We start from the raw sequence: 20526 nt of genomic DNA, 5'->3' as shown, positions 1-20526 counted from the left end.
CATTAGCCTGTTTTTAATGCAAGAAATATAGAAATGCATTAACAACACAAACCATCTAATACTACATTAGAGATGAAACGTTAAAATTTGCTCTTCTCCACCCCTAGATACTTCTACTCCATCAGAACCTTTCACAGGAACATACAAGTTCTGATAAATGCAACATTCAAGAGGGACTTTCCGTGAAATTTCTAATCCCATCAGAAATACACACCAGCACATCTAAAATTCTTGTTATGAGAGCACTTGACTGGAATATGTCAAATTAAATCTTGATCCTGGATTCTTCATATCACATGGGATAATACAAATCCAGGTTCAAATGCCAGTACTTGGTCTGATACAAGGCAGTAAGCACCCTCATTACTCAGCCACAGGCTGTTCTCCTGGGCATCCTGGTTCCCACAGAAATTGCAATTGTGTCAGTTTTACTCCTACACAGAATGAGGACTTCCCCTTCCTACGCCAGTTTCAGAAGACTGAAGAGTTACATGGCCAGCTGAAGTGCAAATTCAACAATGTCTAGAACCTGACATACATTCCGAGAGTCACATGCTGTTTAATAATATCAGTTCATGCACTATGTCAAAAACAACTTGTGGACCTTCTATGTAGAAAAATACCTACCAAATCAAGCACGGAAGATGACACATTAGAATTACAGATTAAAAGTTATTTATTTTTTCCTCTTTATTACAGAGAAAAGTAGAATTTGTGCCATTACTACCACTGGAAATAATGTCTTTGCAAGCTTAATATTGTGACGTTTTAATTACATGCTTAAATAGATGCCATCTAACACTACTTGAAAATACAGCCAAAGTCCAAAGGCTGCATTCATCAGTGGAATATGCTTAACGCAATTTGCATAAATAACAGAACAAATCCCTAAAGGATTTATTGCATGTTGCACTTATTCTCCCTTTCAAAGCACAGGAAGCTAATATAACTACTTCTTCCTGAACTAAAAGAGACATTCAGATTTTTTTATTGGCTAGGACACAAACTCATAGCCACAAGGCTGAGACAGACAACATTCCTTCACCATCTGGCAATAAGAAAAAACTGTACCAGACAGTAACCCAAGAGGCAATAAAAAGTCAATGATCTCACACTAGAGGAAAAAGGTAGGCCAGAGTCATGAGATCAGCTGCAGATCCCAGTCCTATAAACTCTTGCAAGCACAGAGCACATACAGGGAACCAGTGACAATTACCTGTACAACATGCCAATGCCTGTGTCCTAGTAAAGTGCTTAAACCCTGAGAATCTAAACTGCCATCTGAAAATGGGCCTCTCTCCCTGGTAGGCTTATCTTCAGAGTGCGCTGAACTATTTCTGGGACTCTGAGCCTGTGTTGCATCTCCACAGTTCAAATACAAGCGATCTTCTCCTTGCAGGAGGACTTGTTCCTGGTTACTCTACATTAAAAACAAAACAAAAAGAAACCTTCAACTCCATGTACAGAAGATAAAAGAAAACACACGATCAATATAGTAACAGGTTCTACATAAACAATACGAAAAATAAGCGTTAAGGCAGTTCTCAGGTTTTGCATCACTATCTACTAGTAGGTTTTACGTTAGAGTATGGCATAGCAATATTTTCAAAGCACTACTTCAAAGACTTAATGACAAAAAAGGAAGAGCAATCTAATGGCTGAAAAACAGACCTAAAACCTGTTAAGAAAATAACTCAGAGATCACCTGAAAAATGGAAATATGCTCTAAAATAAGGGAATTTATCAATAAAAAACTTACCATACAAGGATTAACAGTGAGTGCACTCTTGATGAAATGAAACTGCAGAATACCAAATTGGCTAGCTTCACTAATTCCACCACTTTCAGGCTTCACGTTTGAAGAATTCCCATCAACAACCCACAGATGATACCCTTCTGATCCCCATGTCTGAATGTAAAAGAATAACAAAGACCCAAAACCAACATTATATATTCTCAGAAAACAAGAATTACAGAAACTTACTGTAACTGATCTTATGATAGACATGAGCCTGGTAAAAAACCATATAATTTGGAGTTCTAAAATGTATCATCATAGGAATCGTAAGTAACCTGTAGCAATAAACCCCACAAGCAACAGTAAGAATCTAGCTTAAATTCTTTTCTTTTTTCTGTAAACCTGGTTGGATTAAATGAAAAGTAACTATACAAGACATTCACCTAAGTAACAGAGACTGTTTGGTTTGCAGCTTAAAGCAACAAAGACACAAACAGAACCAGGTATGAAAAAATCCTGATCCCAAAACAACATTGGTTGTTGTCCATTAAATACAACAGTATCAGAATTTCAGTTTCTGGAGTTTTTTAGAAGGTACATTGTACTGTCCTTGCAAATACGTACATCCGCTTGGGATGCATGTGTAAAACTGTCAACCTTCATAGTAACCAGGCAATACATAAATAAAATCACGTCATAGAAGTATTGTACAAAATTCATCACGCTTTGTAAAAGAGGCCTTAAAGACTGTGTTTGATATTTATCAACATCTACTGATTTGACAAACTAGCAAGATTTCATGTTAATTATTCTGTATTAAAACAACAGCAGTTAAGCTTCTCTTCAGTTCATATTCTCAGTTGAGCTACTTCAACAGCCAATGGTAAGCTAGTAATTGTAGGGAAATAAGTAAGTTTACAATGAGTGGTGTTCTGTGTTTCATCGCACTCTGAATTTTGTGAAAATCTGTTTTATTAAAAATAATTTTAAAAATTAATAGCCATCCTATTACAGTATTTTTACATTCATATTTACCATAGAACTGATCTTTAGAGGGTCCTTTTTGGCACCATCAGACTGATACCTTAAAAACAGAACAGAGTAAGTTTGAGTTTGGAAACAACTTCACCAAAATAGGAAATTATCTTCCCATCTTTCTATTGTCATATGGTTCTATACTGAACCTCACCTCAAACTATAAAGCCTGTTTGATCCATGACACTGTCTAAAAGGCAAAGGAATTGTCAGATGTCGAGCACAAAGTCTCTGAACTGTGATTTCTGGGTGTTAGCACATTTTCAGCAAATACATACTGACACTGAGGGAATTTTAATATTTGCCTGCTAAAGCCTGCCTTTAGGATAATTCATTTTTATGGCCAAAAAGAGCACTACAAAAAGAAAATAATACATTTTCATTTATATTCAAACAATCCTCTCCTAAATATTATTCAATGATTCCAGTATCTGAATGATTATAATGGAAAAGATTTTTAAAAGCTAATTCAGTGATTTAGTTTCTAATTAAATGTTTTTAATTAGAAAAACAAAAGTTTCTAATGAAACATTTTATAATTTCATTAAAGATACTCACGCAAAGTCACCTCCTAAAGTACAGATAAGCTGAGCACCAAAAACACTCCATAAGGACAAGCCTCCACATTCCCAGGTCACCATCACAACACAGCTATCAGGTGACCATCTGATTAGTTTAACAGGTCCTGTTTTATTCCAAATATCTGTTTAAAAACAGACAATAAAATACCATGTGAAAAACATCAAATGTCCTTCAAGCGCTTTCACCATAAGAGTAGAAGCAAAAATATATGTAAAGAAATATTTGATTTTCAATTAACTTCTTTGCTGCATTCATCAAACTGACCATTTCAAAATAAATAAGCAGGAAGTGAAGAATTAACGTTTTTATTTCCAATACATGCCTGGTTTCACAGGAAACTAACAACACGTGAAAACAGGCCAGTAACACACTGTGCAATGACACAACCACAGAACTGTAATTCTGACATTTTATAGTCACCGTTGAAACCTCTTCTTTTGGTACTTAACACAACCGTAAAACTCTGTTATTTACAGGTTTTATTTTTTTGTTGAAATCTAACAGGCACACACATTTTCAGCTGAGGACGCCATTTACCCACTCCATATGTTCCTCACTTTCAAGCCTGCAATACTCTTTATTACTGCGCGAAAAATTCCACTGAGCTTTTGTTAACTGCAGTTCAGACAGGGTGCTGGATTACTCAAATTTTTTTCTGTACCCTACATGTCAATTGTTTCAAGTTAATTCACACCTCTACTATATTCATTATCTGTTTTGACAACGATCTCTCATTTTCTCAGGTGAGTAATGGAAAAGTAATGTCAAGACTACCTGTGGGAACTACTAAGATCTGCAGTGTTTAAAAAGGAACAACCAGAAGCAGCGCTGTCTGTAAACTACTAACTCAGATTCATATTTAGCACAAAAAAAAAACCAAACACAAAAACAACCCCAGACTCTCACAGATGAAACACATCCAAAAGTCAGTCACAAGCAAGCAGCTAAAAGAACAATTCTGCAACAGTACATTACTACAAACGTGCAAGACTAAATATTAATCCCATCAGTAATAATGCAAACAACAAGTAGTTGTTAACTAGGCAAAGATAAAAATATTTTTTATATCAGAAATATAAAACAGTTGGAAAATTCTAGCAATAAAAGTAGCTCACCAGGATATTGTTTTGGTGTCAGCTCCAATTTATGAGAAAACTGCATGGCGCCAGTGGTGGTATCTATCGTATAAACCTGCACAGAGCCGCTGGAAGAGATTACACATGCATTTAGACTACAGACCGTTTGGATTTCTCATCAGTTTCAAGAGGTTAATAAATGCTGCTTTTTTCTCACTAATACCAAATTTATCTAGAACAGAAACATCATGTCAAGTAACACTCAAAGAACTTTATGACACAAATTTGTAAGAGACTTTCCAGAAGGCAGTGAAGGATCCAAAACACCAGTCCTACAATAACCAATCCACTAAGACTATTTCATTCACTGAAAATACACACACACACAATCCACATAAATTTATGTCTTCCATCCGCAAGACAATACATGAGGGAAGCCAGTATTCACTCAGTGCTGAAGTTGTATCAGAAGCACACTAGCACATACCAAGATCAATGAATTGTACTAACTGTTCCAGGGGCAAACACCAACACACTGCATTGTTACTACAACCGAGAATACTATTTCTGAAGGAGATGATTGAAGACTAAACTACCCAGATGTTTAGAAATACTCTAAAAAACAAATACACATTTTTTTTAAAAAAAGCACTGCAGTCTAGATCAGCTATCAGTAAAATATTAGTACTATACAGGAGGAATTGTCTTGAAGGAGCAGTAAGCAAAACACCACAACTAAAAGCACTTTTGCAACATCTGATTTATAAATATTCACAGTTACTCAAACCGGCAGCATTTTTCCTGACCAAATCAACATTTCACAGAACATTTTCTTAGCTGGGTGCGAAGTGCTCATTCTTGTCCAATACTATTACAATTAACTGCTTACAACTGACTTTATAATCCTGCTTTGAGATTAGTAGCGCAGCACCACTTTCCAACTCTTGCTACTGGTCCAGCCACCTTTTCATTTTTTTCCAGAGCTGAACAGCAAGCTTCAATTTCAACTGCAGTTCAGGCAGGCAATCATTTCTTTCCATTTCCCTCTTACCTTCTTCACAGAGCAGATTATACCATCTCTAGGAAGACTGATCATTTTCATCTTTACAGCTCCTCCAACACAACGTGCTAAGAAGAAACTTAAGATTTATAACGAAATCATGCCCCCCGCCATTGAACCAGCCTTATGAAACTTACTTGGCACATCCAAATGCCATTAGCCTGTATTTGTTATTTACTGCCACACAAGTTCCATCAATCACATCTTGTGCCCAGACACCACGAAGCTGCTGTAAAAAAAAGAATTCACAGAATTTTTGGTTAAACAGTGCTTTTATTCAGGAGAGTCAGTTTCTACCCATGGGCTACCCATGTACGCCATATTACAGATCTGCCAGTTGACCTTCATCACCTCAGGAGATTTCTGTTGCAAATGTCAAGCTTATCTGACATGGCTCAGATAAACAAAATCCAGTATACGTAAAACTAATTTCATTGTTCTTAATAAAAATTACAGAAAGATGCCAGAAAGATCTCTGAATAACCAAAGTAAGCCAATATCTATAAGGCAAGAATATCCCTGACACTGCATACAAATCAGTACATGGTACTAAGTATGAAGACAAAACACAAAACAGGAAAACAAATTCTCATCTGCAACAGCTGAAATTGCAGATATTTTAAGTGTGTGAAGGAGTCTGGGACAGACTACATAAATCCTTCTGTGTTTTTCTATAATTAAATAGATCTAGTGACAAAATCTAGTACAGTTTATGGGCTGAATTACAGGTAAGGAAACACCCAACCTAGAAAAGAATTCTTTAAAGCAAATTCTGAAGTATGCTTGTCATAATGAGAAGAGTTAGACTTGATTACAGCTAAAAGCTAGAAATAGCACTTACGGTAATTAGTCGTAGGAGAAACCACCTCTTATCTTCCCACTTATAACTAGCAACAGGAAATCTGTCTCAGAGACAGTACACGACCTCAAACTATAACAATATTTTGAAGCAATAAAGAACAATTAAATCTACTATTAATTATGCTCTCCCATAGACAGGTACTATCCCTAGAACAATCTAATTCAAATTATGGTATGAAATATAGTCTTGCTCTTATGTTACCTCTTAAGCAGTTGCCAAATTTTAATTTCTTTGCAGCTGAACAGAATTTAAAGTAGAAAGCTAACTGAAATGCAGAGACCAAGGAAAACACATTTATTGTAGAGCGCATACTAGAAATGCTAAAGGAAATATACCTCAGCAGCAAATCTTCTTGACATTGGTGTAATGAAACCAACTCTGCCATCATTAAAAACAACAGCAAAACCATCAAGTGTAGCACAGTATTCCATATCTCTGATGTAAACATCTTCAAAGCCCAAAAATGAACCTGCTGAGAAAATAACAGTAATTTAAAAACATGTCAACACAGTGATATTGCAAGCCAACAGACTTCTCAGTTGTTTACTTATTACTTCACAGAAAAAAGTAATTTAAACAGGCTGTTTTGTTTACATTTACAAAGGGCACATTTTTCTTACCTCTGCTTGAGAACAGAGGTAAAATTTTGTATTAGATGGCATTTCACCAACAGTCAACTATAATAAGCAATAAAAAACCCCCAAAACTTACCTCGAGAAGACTGGAGGTCCACAGAAAATGGAACTGTACAGAGGTTGATGGCCTTCCTTCCATTGGTCATACCATCCCAGTGAACGAGATGGAGAAATCCATCAGTAGTAGCAACAAGTAGATCCTCTAAAGTGGACTGCAAACTAACAAATGCATTTGTCATTCTCTAAAAAACTATCTCAAATCAACCTCACAGAAAAAAATCAATTAATGTAACAAACACCATATTACTGCTCTCGTACAAGCAACTATTTTGAGAAGTTACATCAGTAAGTTACAAACTACTTCCCTAAGTCTCTAGACAGCAAAGGCACCAAGCTGACAAAATACGGTATATGTCTATTTTTCTCCTGGGACGAGAGATCGTGAACAGGTCTGTATTGTTAAAAGTAAGTCTTTAACTGGTATATGAACTGGTGAAGATTATTTTAATACTTTTGACTAAACATAAGACACTGCTGCCAACAATCAATTATTCATCTATCCTAGCAAACTGCCAGTATTGCCTAGGCTGTAAATAATCCACAACACCCTCTAACCCATGGCCTAAGAAGAAAATCGACTTCTAAATCGTTCCCCAAGCATCTCCAAAATTCAGAAAACTACTGTTAATCTATTTGCCTACAGATAACAGCCTGAAGCTTCCCAGGAAAGCTTCTTCCAGTGTGTAATGCATTTCTTCCAATATCCACTTTCTCCTATGCAGCCTCTTCCCAAATTGCATTTTGTTATTTTTCCACTCCACCCTACTGCTATACAGTTTCACCAACTTTTCACACACTCTTATTTAGCAAGTTCAAAGCTTATTTATAGGGAAGGCAACTGCCACAAAAAAGGAAGAGGTAAACAAAAAGTTTTTTGAGGACAAACAGGGACCTTCTGCAGGCAGCCGAAGAAATGCTGAAATGCTACATACAGTTTCACTCTTGTGTGCCGATGTCTCCGTGAAATCTCTAATCCATACCGTGAGGCCAAGGACAAACACACTCATAGTAACATAATGTAATACTGAACATATACGTGCTATATACTTCTATACGCCAAAAATATCAGGATAACCAAGCACAGGAAGAAAGAGTTCTTAAACAGCAATTTACTTTTTCACCTCCTTAGACTTACTATTAGTGTATTACTACTAGTCCTTACTATTAATAAGTCTAAAAACTTAAAGTATTCTTCCATTCAGTTTGCCCTTCAGTTTTTAACAAGTAACCACTATGTGCACAAAAATTCTTAAGACATGATTAGTGAACATACCTTGTGATAGACGCTTGCAAGTCCAGCACTTTCTTCATTTCTAGATTTAACGAAGGAGCACATTGTTCTTCCTTATAATGTGGGGTTCCTTTCAGATGCGGGCTTCCTCTAAAATAAAAGAAAAACTACAATTGAAACAAGATGTCACTTCAAAAGAGGTAACAGTTACTGACTTACATTCCTGTGGTTTTTTTTCTCTCCCTATATATACATACACCAGACACTCACATGCAACCTAACCACAAGCAGCACTTAGTGTCTAGGACGTAATTTCAGTGCAAAAAATTTAGTCAGTCATATCATCCTATATGCCTATAAAGAGTATAAAAGCAAAATAAGACAATGAACAGAGAATGCACATTGCAATAGCTGTGCAATCTGTCTTAATAATCCTAAAATAAATGATACGTATTAATGCTAATTCTGATTCAATAAAATAGCATTCAACTGTTTCCATTAACTAAATATGTGTTGAATTTTTCAGTATCTCCAATTCATTCTTTGCCAAGATGGATTACAAATATTATAGACTGTAAAATGTTCATGTTTCTTCAGTTCGTTTTGCCAGATCAATGTTTATACTATTAATGCAGCAGGCATAAACCAACAGGTAGACTTTTATTACAGTAATTCACAAGAATATATCTCCCTACAGCAGATTAACAATAAACCTAAGACCTACTAAGAAAGGAGATGACTGAGCATTGATTCTCCTCCTTTAAACAGACCATTACACAGTATCAGCTTCTAGATGCAGAAAGCTTCCAATTTTCTTCTTTTTAAATTTCACATTTCATTCTCTAGTGAAATTAAGTCATTTTAAAACTCCATATAGCATCATTAAAGTATTCATTATTTGTCTGGGTTGTCATGCATTTCATCAACTTTTTTTTTTTTAGCGAAAAATTACCTACAGTTTTAAGTATTATAACGTCATCCAGCTCATCCATGTTGTGAGCATTATGCTAGTAAACAAAGCAAACTTCATGAAACAGGCATTGCAGACAAGTTAGAGATATGTACACAAAACTATGTGATCTTTACCTTGTTTTCAACCAACAAAACATTTATTTTATACAAGGGTAGGCAATGTAACTGCGTAAGACATGGCAGAAACCAAAGCAGGTGCAGTTCCAGATAAGTTTGACACCGCAAGGATACCTCAATCTCTTTCCTGCCTTGCTTACCTTAGCTGATGTCTAGTGCCTTAATTCCATTACCATTATATAGCAAAATAAAAAACTCATATCTGTTATTCTTTGACGGATACTACAGCTTTCTTATGCAGCAAGGACAAAGATATATGCTAGCTAAGGTAAAACCAAAGCAACCTTGACATTCTGGAGTTAGCAGATGGAAGCAGTAACATCTTTCCAGAATAAAACCATGCTGACCATGAAGGATTATAGCAAAAAGTGAGAAAAATTACTGTACGGTTAGTTAATCTACCACCACAGATAGGAACCTGTATAAACATCAAATTATTAAAACGTTTGGTTTGCATTTCAAACGAAAATTAATTATAAAATACAGTTGTCTTGGGAAAGAACAGCTGTTCACATAAGCTAGCTATCATGGACTGACATGAAGGCTGAAATAAAAATAATAATTAAAAAAAAGGTGACTAGTTAATACTAGCATTGTGGGGTTGTGGTTCTTTTGAAACAGTAAATGAAACTGCATTTCTTGAAGTTCATGAAGTCAAATCCACCTGATTTGGCCTTGTACCTTTCAGAGTCAGGGATGTTGTAGACAAAAAAATGTATCATACAGGATTAATGCCTTCAAATCTCTATGTCACTATTGGCAATGTGGCATCCTCAGGACTGGAGAAACACAAACACAGGTGTTTGGAGACATGCCTTTCAACCCATAGGGACATACAGGTCCAGACAGTATACTCTGAAGCACGATCAAATGACTCTTGGTTATCAAGAATCCGTGGTGCAACTGAATCTTCATAGCAGACGACTAATATTGGGAGAACAGGGTTGTGTAATGCATAAACATTACTGTTATGTATGTATAACACACCACATAATATGCCTGGTATAACTGACTGAAGTACGTAACCAAGTATAAACACAGTCTTTCTGCACAGCACAAACTATGAGGCCAGAATGGGAACAATATAGGTCAAAAGATGTCTTTTGCTGGAAGAGAAATTTCACATCTCCATGTAAGCAGGCTCCTTTTTCTTTAAACACCTTTAATAAAAATAGTTTGCAAGAATATTTGAGTATTTTCAGTTTCATGAGCTAGTTTCAGCAAATCTATTACTATCTGCAGAGCACATCTTTTTCCACTGAGGCACTATTCGAATGACTGAAACTCTGAAACATCAGCATTTTAATTCATTGCCTGTGACTACATCAAATTCATCGATTCAAAAAGAAACCCTTAATACAGGTGCAAAGGGGGTACAATCGAAAGTACACCGCATTCAAACAGTCCACATCTGCATGAGTCGGCCTTACTAGTTAAGTTACTTTGACCTTTAAACTAAGAATTCGCACTGCTGACGGAAGCAGGAAAGAATGTTCGGCCTGGGTTGCCACATCAGCATCTGCCACCGTTGTAGCCAAACTCTAAGTAACTCACTTTCACACAAGAATTGAGAGGAATGGACACATTCCAGCGATCAACTAGCTGTACGTTGAAACAAGTATAATCACTTCTATTTGCATGGCATCTGCTAATGTAACTAAACCCGTGAATAAAATCTCTTAACTTTCAGAATCCAGCAACATCTCCCACTACACTTGCAATCCAAGACAACCCCAAATATGAAAAGATTGGGAATGCCAGGCTGTTTTTTTACAGGGAGAATACAAGTTTTACCGGCAAGTTTGAAGATCAAGGTGTATTTTTTAAATCACTAGGTTCCTTCTCTGTTCAGCGTGTCATCAGTTCACAGAAAACAGAGCACTATACAGTCTAACAAAAAATCTTTCAGAAGTTGAAAGCCTACATAACTATCTCATGAATCATATTTTAAATAAGGGTACATAGGAATGGTAAATATAAGTCTACCTTAAGGGCTTGCTCTTTTTCTTCAAACTCCAATTCTCTCAGCTTTCCCCACATTAACCTTCTCCTGTTGTTCAGTTCTAACCTGACCTCTCCAAAATGAAAGAGAAGCCTGTAAGTGAATAGCTAAAACTCTTAGCATGAAGTCAAAATTTTTTTATTCATTCGATCCTCTTACAGGGGAAGAACTGCCTCTGGAAGTAACACTTCAATTTTGCTAGAAGAAGAAACTGTAAGCTCAAACTATGATGCAAGACGCAACAACGAGAACATGGAGAAATGTATTTAACCGCACACACACGTCCCCCTCAAAAAAACAAGCCCCCAACCTTAAGCATCGTAAATTTAAGAAATTGGCAGCTCCATGCAAAAGCATAGTCAGCTTACCTCCCCTGAACCAGGAAGAATTTCCTTGGAGTTTGTAATCTGGGGTGGGGGGAGGTTCAGGGAAGAAATTGGACACCAGCCAGCTAACTTTTTGTAGCAGCACAGTACTGCACTTTTGTCCTCCGCTACATGCACAGTGGATAAGTGATACAGCACAATCCACAGAAAAAACTCACTCAGAAATATCATTACCAGACTTAGTCAGTGCTAGCAGAAGCAACTAAGAAATACTTAGGAAGTTGATTACAACAGAACCTGAAAGTATGTGCTTAAGGACTTCTCTATAATTTGCAATTAAGATACATAACACAGCATCTTTTTTAGCCTCTTCCAAGTATTTAAAAATAATGTTCACTGTTTTCTGCTTATTACTGGAGAAATCTATTCCAGAGGTAGAAATAATATTAGAGAAGGATTTAAGTTTCCACTTTTCTATCTGGGGTAATCACAGTAATGTAGGTAGCTGTCATGACTGGGTAATAGTTTAGAAAAGTTCAGAGCTGCTCTCACAGTCAATACATATTACGCTTCCAAAAAAAATTAGTGAGACTAATGGCAGATACCGCATTAATTAAACAAACAAATGATACTGCATTAATTAAACAAACAAAAGAACCACAAACAAGTCAGTAGCATCCATTCCCACTAGTCAAATTGCAGCTGCTTGGGAAGTAATGGAGACATTTAAGTAAAAAAAAAAATATTTAAGACTTCAAACTTGTTCATCAGTAAATATCTCCAGAAAAAATAATTTATACAAACCAGGTAAAACATTTTTATACTACTTTGGGGCTATGACATTCTTAATTGTTGCTGCTAAAATGGTTTCTTCAGTAGTACTTTCCAGAAAGTAAAAAAACAAATTCCCAGCACCTTGATGTTTCAACTATTAAGAGCATTCTACATGTGACAAAACAGGGTAATGTTTCTAAATTAATTTATATCACCAAGAACTCTGAGTTGCTCTCCTTGCAGGCACAAAAGCAAAAAACTGACAACAGCTATTACTGTTGCATTAGCACAATTACACAATGTTTATTAACTGTTTTAAAATGCGTCTTGTGAAGACTTCAGTAAGTGAATTGGCTGTACAGTTGAGGACTTCACTTTTTTTACACCTGATTCAAAGAGCCTGCATCATGAGCTCTAAAGGTGATTCTTCACTAACAATTCACTGCCCACCATACTCTTTAGGAACGGTTCTCAAACAAGTACAACAAGTTACACTGTGAGCTTCGATTTCCGTACAACTGGTGTCTTCTCACCCCTAAACCTGCATCTCTCCTCCATACACTGCAGGCAGTCACCAGCTGAAGACGAAATACATCTGGCTGGATCCAGAGCTATATGCACACAGACTGGCAAGAGCCAGACAAATATAAAGAGAGCCTACGGAAACAACAATAAAGAATGATTAAGCATTTAGAAAAGTAATTCTTAGTACAGCCTTTTCTACCCAACTCGGTTATAACAAGTTTCTGTGGTTTGAGAAGAGAAATAACTAGCTATCATATTAATCAAAAATTCATGTAAAAAAGCTAAATGGTTTATAAAAATATTATTCCAGTTGCAAAGATTTCTTGATGACATTTTAAATCGCCTGACCCACATCAAGGGCTAGCAAGTGTCATAATGGCTAAAAAAATTTCTGCAACTAATCTAGTTTTAAAAATACATTTTCCAGCTAATGATAAAAACAACTTACAGGGAAAACCACACTGCTCAAAGTTTAGCACAAGTTTAATTCTGAACAAAAAATATTTAGTAAGTTAGTTAACTGTATACGCCATCAGTTACCCTTGCAGAGTTTAAAGTTCAAAACCTTTGTACACACTAATCTTAAATCTGCTGAATCAGGGGAAAAAAATCCCCACTGATGAGGTCATCTGTGGCACCTATAAAGCATCTTGCTATAGAAAAAGAAAAAGCTTTGAAAAGTGCCAGAAAGAGTACAACATGAATACAGTAACCAGATGTAGAAGCAACAATACAGAATTGTAAGCCAGGATATAAACACTAGCTTGTTCACATGCGCATGTTGGTTAGATAACAACTTCAATTTTTAAAGCATTATCAGGTACTTAAAAAAGCACTGAGGTCTCATTCTAAATTTACTCAAGATTCATATCATTCCTCCCTACCCCTGCCCGCAAATGCATGCTCCTTCTGAGGATCTGAAGAAATCCGAGACAAAAGAATCTCCAATTACCACATGAGTTTATTACCCATGTAAAGTTTTTCAGGTTTTGTCTTTTTCAATGGCAAAAATATCCTCAGCATTAAATCAACGCGCACTACCTCTCCAAGTGACAAGTCTTAAGTCACTCTCCTTGCCAAAACCCTAAACAGAAACAACTATCAGTTCAGTACAGGGAAGCCTCTGCTGTGGTGGCATTACGCATCTCTTCACTGGAAAACAAAGGAATATTTGTATGTATTTCTTCAGAAGCTCCTCAGAAAAATATTACTGTACCTTGCCACAGCTTACAAAGCTACAAATTTGCTTGTATGCACTGCCACTTTTCTTCAGTGAATCACAGGTGGAGATTAATTTTATTTTATCATCCTATTACCTTATAATACATACATTTTCTTCATGTTTTATCTTGTAATGACTTAAGTAATATGGTGGTAAAATTAGACTGAACTAATTGAAGCAGGACTTTGTACTTGTGCTCACTGCAGGAAAGTATTCCAGAATGTGGGCTAATGGCCAATACTGATTCTCTTCCAAGTCTGCTCTGAACTGGAGTAAAGTCTCTAAAAGCTAGAATGAAGCTGCGATTATTCTGGCTCAATTGAAAAAAAAAAAAAAACAAAAAACAAAAAAACCCACCAAAAAAACAATAAAAAAAACAACCACCAACAAAAAAAATTCACAATTCTTGTTTTTTCCCCCTGCTTTTAGTCTGACAAATTATGCAAGATACTTTAGGTTTTTATTGAGCATAAATGTCTGTTCACTCCAACACCAGACTAGCAATCCCTAGCCAAATATCAGCAGAGCCAGAAATATTTCCTTCAACACAACTGCAACTCATAACATTCCTAAAATATTACAATTTGACAAAAAAAAATCATTTGATTCCAGCAAAAATTTTAGAAGTTTTCTTTTTTAAATATATAAATATTCATAATTCATGCCAGAATGCTGCGCTTATGATATGCACACTTGTTTTATCACATTAATCTAATAATAGATTTTACATAAAATGTGCATAATGCTGAACAGGACAGTTCCGTAACCCTTACCATGTCTACACATGTGTATTTTGAACTGATTAAACCTCTAAAAGTATAAAATAGCTAGTGCTGAGAAACAATTTCCCACTCAACCATCTTAAAGTATTTCATGTATTTTCAGTTTTGTAAGAGCTATGCCCTCAGATATTGATGGAACAAATTTAAAAGGTTTTGTAAGCTCCAGCCACAACAAATGTTGATAATATTGAATTTCAGTACTTCCATTAAAACACTGAATTTCAGAATAAAAAGACAATTACAATAGGTTGATATGAAAAGGAGGAAGTCATGCCAAACTGGCATTTTCAAACAGGAAATCAATTTTCCTGGACTCTGATTCTGTCCGGTTTTAAACATACAATAGCAAGGGGAAGGGCGAGTTCACTCAACCTTACTTTCCAAAGTCTGGTTATTTCACACTACTAAAAGGTAAGGGGAAGCTGAGACTCTTGCATTCAAACAGGATGAAAGCTTAGCCTCAACTCATGCTTTAGCTCTTCTACTAAACCTGTGTTGATTAGATTGGGAGACAAGAGAGCGTCTTGGCCCTAAACAAGGGAAGAAAAAAAAAAAATCATACTGTGATTAGAGACACTATTGAGTTAAAAACAGAAAAAGTTTTTCTGTCAATTCCCATGCAGTTTTGGGGTTCTGTGGGGTTTTTTCACCTTGAGGCATTTCGTTCAAGCTGTACCAGCAAAAAACTTTTGCAAGTGTAATTACAGTTTACGCAATCACTGTATGCTAGAATAGTTCTGTTAACAGATCAAATACAGGCAAGCTCTTCTGGCTCATCTTGCTCAACAACCATATACAGTAACAACTCTGTGTAATAACAACTATAAACTGGAAAGACTGCGCTTTTTCTCCACAAACATCCCTCTCCCATATGGACAAATGTTACATGATTTTTATTTTCAGCAACTTTTTGGTCCTTTTCTTCAAATCAAGAGTAAACCATTATCAAGGAAATTTTAAAGCAGTTATTTATAAAATACCAATACCACATGAAGCTTTAACTTTACCACAGCTACCAGTGTCCCAATATGGAAGACTGCAAAAAATAACTAAAGTCAAGAAAGCGGCTGTCTATCTTATCACCTTATGTGTATCTTATTATTATTCTACCTTATCACCTGCTTTTCTGACATTCTGTTTTTACTTATGGTAAAACATACACATTTCATTTAAATGAGAACTAAGCTGACAGCAGAATTTAAACACAACACTTCTCAGTATTTTCACTTGTATAGAATCAAATCTAGCTGCAAGTGCAACTTCAGGATATTGACTAAACTAGAAAATCTTGCACTGGGATTTTGGCCCAGCTAAGGACATTACTGGTGTGTACTCCCAGCACACAACCACCTCTTTACATTGACCTGTACTGCTTAAAAGTTCTGTTAAGAGAGTTATCCTTTATTTTTGTAGTCATTATATTGAAATTTTATGTTTCTGTCAGAACTGGCGTTATTATTTAAAGAAAGTATACTAGAAAACAGGTTTCATTCTGCTTACAAAAAATTAGTAGATACAGACAGTTCATCAACACTAAGAATTATTCCTAATTTTAAAAAGTAGAATAAGACTGAACTCTTAGGAGCACTAACAGAAGTGTACTCACTATCTAGAGGGAGGCTAAAAAAAAAACACCTAACAAACCAACACCAAAAACCCAGACACCCAACTAATGATATTCTACAATATCTCTTAACTTTCTGGTATGCTGTGGAGGTGTCGCAAAGACAAGCATGGGAGACAAAAAAACCTTTACCTCAAATATACGAAGTGTGGAGACCTAGATTTGAACCTCTTTTCCATTCATTTCACTGTTTTTACCGACTTGTTTTCCGGCAGCTGTCCTATCACACTACTAATGCGAGGACAGCCTTACATCTTTACACTCTGCAAATATCATCGTCCTCCCACTCATTCTGCCTAATACAGCTAAATAACCACACAAGACAGAGCTGGACAAGTCGTAATTAGTTTCTGCATGAGAGCTAAAATGTTGCAAGCAATTGCTTTATCATGGACTATCACACGAGAATTATCGTGTGAGTATCACTGAGCAGCCACTCCACATTTTTAATATCCCAGCGCTGCTACTGAGTGCTACTTCAAGGTCATCATTTTCTAATGCCACCCTTTCGTTCTATGCCAACTTGCAAGCTAAGCTACTGGAATCCAGGGGAGGGGATGGGGACGGATAAAGAAGGGAGATAGGCTGGTTTATTTTCCCCATCAGGTTAGCAACCCGAAGTTACTTAAGGCACAGCTGCACAATCCCTGCTGCCAACTTCGAGGAAGGAGCCAAGAACACAATGTTACAGTGGGAGAAAACAGTAACACGTCTGCTTTCAAGCACAAGGCATGTCACATCCGAGGCTTTTCAATGATTTTTAACGGCTTCAGAGTTAATTTGGTATTGTTCAGTCCAGTAGAAATGAAATCCAAGTATTTCAGTGAAATACGATCTTTGGAAAATGAACATATGCCAGAAGAAAGTTAAAAGTTTCACTTCTGGGCTTTTGGTTTCATTTGTCTGTTTGTTCATTTTGGGTTGTGGTTTCTTTTGTTTGTTTTTCTTCGTATTTGATCTACAAAGTGAATTAGTGAAACTGCCTACAGGCAGTGCACTGTATCTGCGTCAAAAAAAAGGTTCATCCCATTATAATAGCTTATAGAATAATGTGACATTAATCACAGGATGCATGATTCACAACAAATGCTTGTGTCTTTCTTTTTGAATATAACCATAACAGCAGTAATTTTACGTAGGTTTTCAAAATTGAGGGCTAAAAATAGAGAGACTGGTAATCCCAGTAAACTCAGTGAGATCACTCACTCATCTTCTTAAAGTTAATCACACACATTAGTCTTAGGAGATTGTGAGCAACCTATCACAAACACTCTGGGGACAAACACCTTGTCTTCTTCATCCACAGAATCAGCACTATAATCTTTCGTGCTATACAAATATATCTTAAAATGCTGACCATTCAACACACAGCTAACAGAAACACTTTTTCGTAAAACACATGCTTTTAGGTTGACAACACAAATTAGTTACTAATGTTTTATATAAAAGTTAGACTGGTTAGTCATTTACTGCTTAATAGATACTTTCAAACCCTCCTACATGTGGCATGTCTAAATAAACTTTCCAGAGCTGCTTTTTTGACTCTCACTGCATATTTTATACATATTTCCATATATTTTCAGATTTTGCCAATTAAAAAATAGAACTTTCTAAATAGAACAAGAAGAGCATACCATAAACTACTGTTTAGTCTTCTGCATTATGTACAGCTGAAGATACACTATCCCTTTATTTATTCCAACCAGTTGCAGCAACAGGTTGTCTGCTTTTGTTTTACCCTCCTGATGACGGTAAGTCAGATGTGAAAAGTCAGTTTGAAAAATGCTATTCAGATCTCAGAAAAGGCAAGTAATGTACTATAACTTGTCTACATTAGTCTTAAGTTCTTGGAAAATAGACAAGTAAGTTGCAACAGTAAATGCCATTTCATTCCAGAGTTTTGAGGGCTATTTCAGAGGCTAAAAGATGCACTATAGTTGTACCACACACAAAATTTCCCACTCAATGAAGCAAGAATTCACTTTGAAATCATTTACTACCAGCAAATTCATTTCTTCCTGTAAGTACTTGTAAAAGAATTGAGATTTAAAATCTGAATGCTCGTGAAGACCTGATTTTCTTTCTTTTTAATTTTCAGTTTAACAGTTATGGTTTAAAAAAATAAAAATGTTTTCCTCTTATTATGACATCATAGGTTATCCATTACTCGTCACAGATGTCCATTTGGAGACACCCACGAATCAACTTTAACTTGTTCTATAAATACGAAAACCCCAAGTTTCTAGCCAATGAGAAATCAAGAGAGCGGACAAATTTGATCCAATCAATGACCACAGATTCTGCCTGTCTAAACACACACAGACACACATAAATACGCCCCTTGAGGTTTTAATTTATTCTATTTTCCATTTTTGCCAGATTAGAAGTCAACAAAGTCAATCACAAATACATCAAACATACAGTCATGCTTTAACACATAAAATGTATTATGTCATTCACAATAAGGAAAATAAGATGATAATGACAACATAACACACTGCAGCTAAAATACTTGTACTAAAAATGGTTCACATTCCTTCTGCAATATTGAGAATTTATTGACCATTTGTTTCAAAAACCTCTACATTATCACAAAGTTGGGGGGCGGAGAGGAATCTAATAAAAAACTGCACCCTACTATTTCCTAAGCAACATGACTCACTCAACTGAGCTACTCAAAAGGAATTATTAAAGCTTGTTATAGATCATGAATTCAACAGACTACTTCAAAATTATACAATTAGACAATTTTAACCCCGCCATTTAGGATTTTGAGAGCTTTTAAAATGGACGTAAAGAATCTTACTAGTGCACAACAAACCAGTTAGACCAACTTCTCTTCTGAACTGACTCTAACTCACAGGAATGATGCTTCACATACTCCTCAAGTTTTAAAATACACTTTGGAAGGACATGTTTTTTACCATAAAATCAGCTTAGGACTTGTCTAGTCATTTTTCCACACTGTGGGGATGCAAAAAAAGTTTAAAATACTTACTTGGGATACATAGGCTCATAAAGATACTTGTCTCTTGCTGATGGGATTTCAAAAAACAAGATGTATCCATTTGCAGTCTGAAAGAGAAACACTGATAAGATACACATCTAGTCTATCTGCATGAGTAACATCTATACAAACTCTTGTGATTTCTATGCATGTCTCATATATTGAACACAAGTACAGACTCACATCATTTCAGTCATATTAAAAAACTGTGTGTTTAGATTCATTCTAGATAAAATCCATCCTAGCCCTTAAAGCCCACTGAATAGCTCACAGTGGGCTGAAAAATGAGAAAACACCACTGTTGCTGCATGCATCCAGCAGCAACTTTCGCTTGATTCATATAAATACACTAAATCAGACAGCAACATCACATATATATAACCTGGGCACCGAATTCCCACCAACAAAGACAATTAATGCAGAACACATGTAGCAGAAGGCAGCAAGCATTCAGAGCAAGACCTCCAAGTGTTTGAATACATATGGACACTACAGAGCACAATGAAACTAGGCACGGCCTCTCAATGTTGGTCATCCAAGTAGTTTTCAAAAAAATCCTCATGTCATACAGGATCTTTAGATACCACAACACCTTTTCAAAATCTTCTGGTCTCTGAAAAAAATTCTATTATAATTCAATCTGAAGTCATAGTCTGTCATTCTGGAAGACTGACTTGAAACTATAAGGCTATTCAGAGAACAAATATAAATCATTTAGTTATCAGATGTTCCAGTCATGACTAGAAGCTGATCCAGTGTTTGTACAAGCACAGGAGAGGCAGACGGCCAGTACGGTTAGTTGTTCAAAGAAGTATGATTTCTTTGAAGCTAAAACTTCTCCTTCAAGCAAATCAGCAAACGCATTTTAGTTAAACAGCGTATCCATCTAATCATTT

At 36.0% G+C, this 20526-nt stretch overlaps 1 protein-coding gene across 3 annotated transcripts in view; it reads right to left on the bottom strand.

Moving 5' to 3' along the window:
- Positions 1-20526, bottom strand: part of RIC1 (RIC1 partner of RAB6A GEF complex) — a 50997-nt gene that overhangs the window by 12950 nt on the left and 17521 nt on the right. The window contains exons 3-12 of one of the 3 annotated variants that reach the window (XM_075410661.1): positions 19622-19698; positions 8322-8429; positions 7065-7207; positions 6689-6825; positions 5629-5720; positions 4471-4559; positions 3332-3476; positions 2774-2822; positions 1760-1909; positions 1217-1420 (exon numbers count right to left, since the gene is read on the bottom strand). In XM_075410661.1, the coding sequence (XP_075266776.1) occupies positions 1217-1420; positions 1760-1909; positions 2774-2822; positions 3332-3476; positions 4471-4559; positions 5629-5720; positions 6689-6825; positions 7065-7207; positions 8322-8429; positions 19622-19698 (1194 nt within the window). The remainder of the gene's footprint in view (positions 1-1216; positions 1421-1759; positions 1910-2773; positions 2823-3331; positions 3477-4470; positions 4560-5628; positions 5721-6688; positions 6826-7064; positions 7208-8321; positions 8430-19621; positions 19699-20526) is intronic. The other 2 variants (XM_075410663.1, XM_075410662.1) reach the window with 2 other exon arrangements.

This window comes from Opisthocomus hoazin, chromosome Z (assembly GCF_030867145.1).
Source record: "Opisthocomus hoazin isolate bOpiHoa1 chromosome Z, bOpiHoa1.hap1, whole genome shotgun sequence".
Lineage (NCBI taxonomy): Eukaryota > Metazoa > Chordata > Aves > Opisthocomiformes > Opisthocomidae > Opisthocomus > Opisthocomus hoazin.
This window is presented reverse-complemented; position numbering and strand designations above follow the sequence as displayed.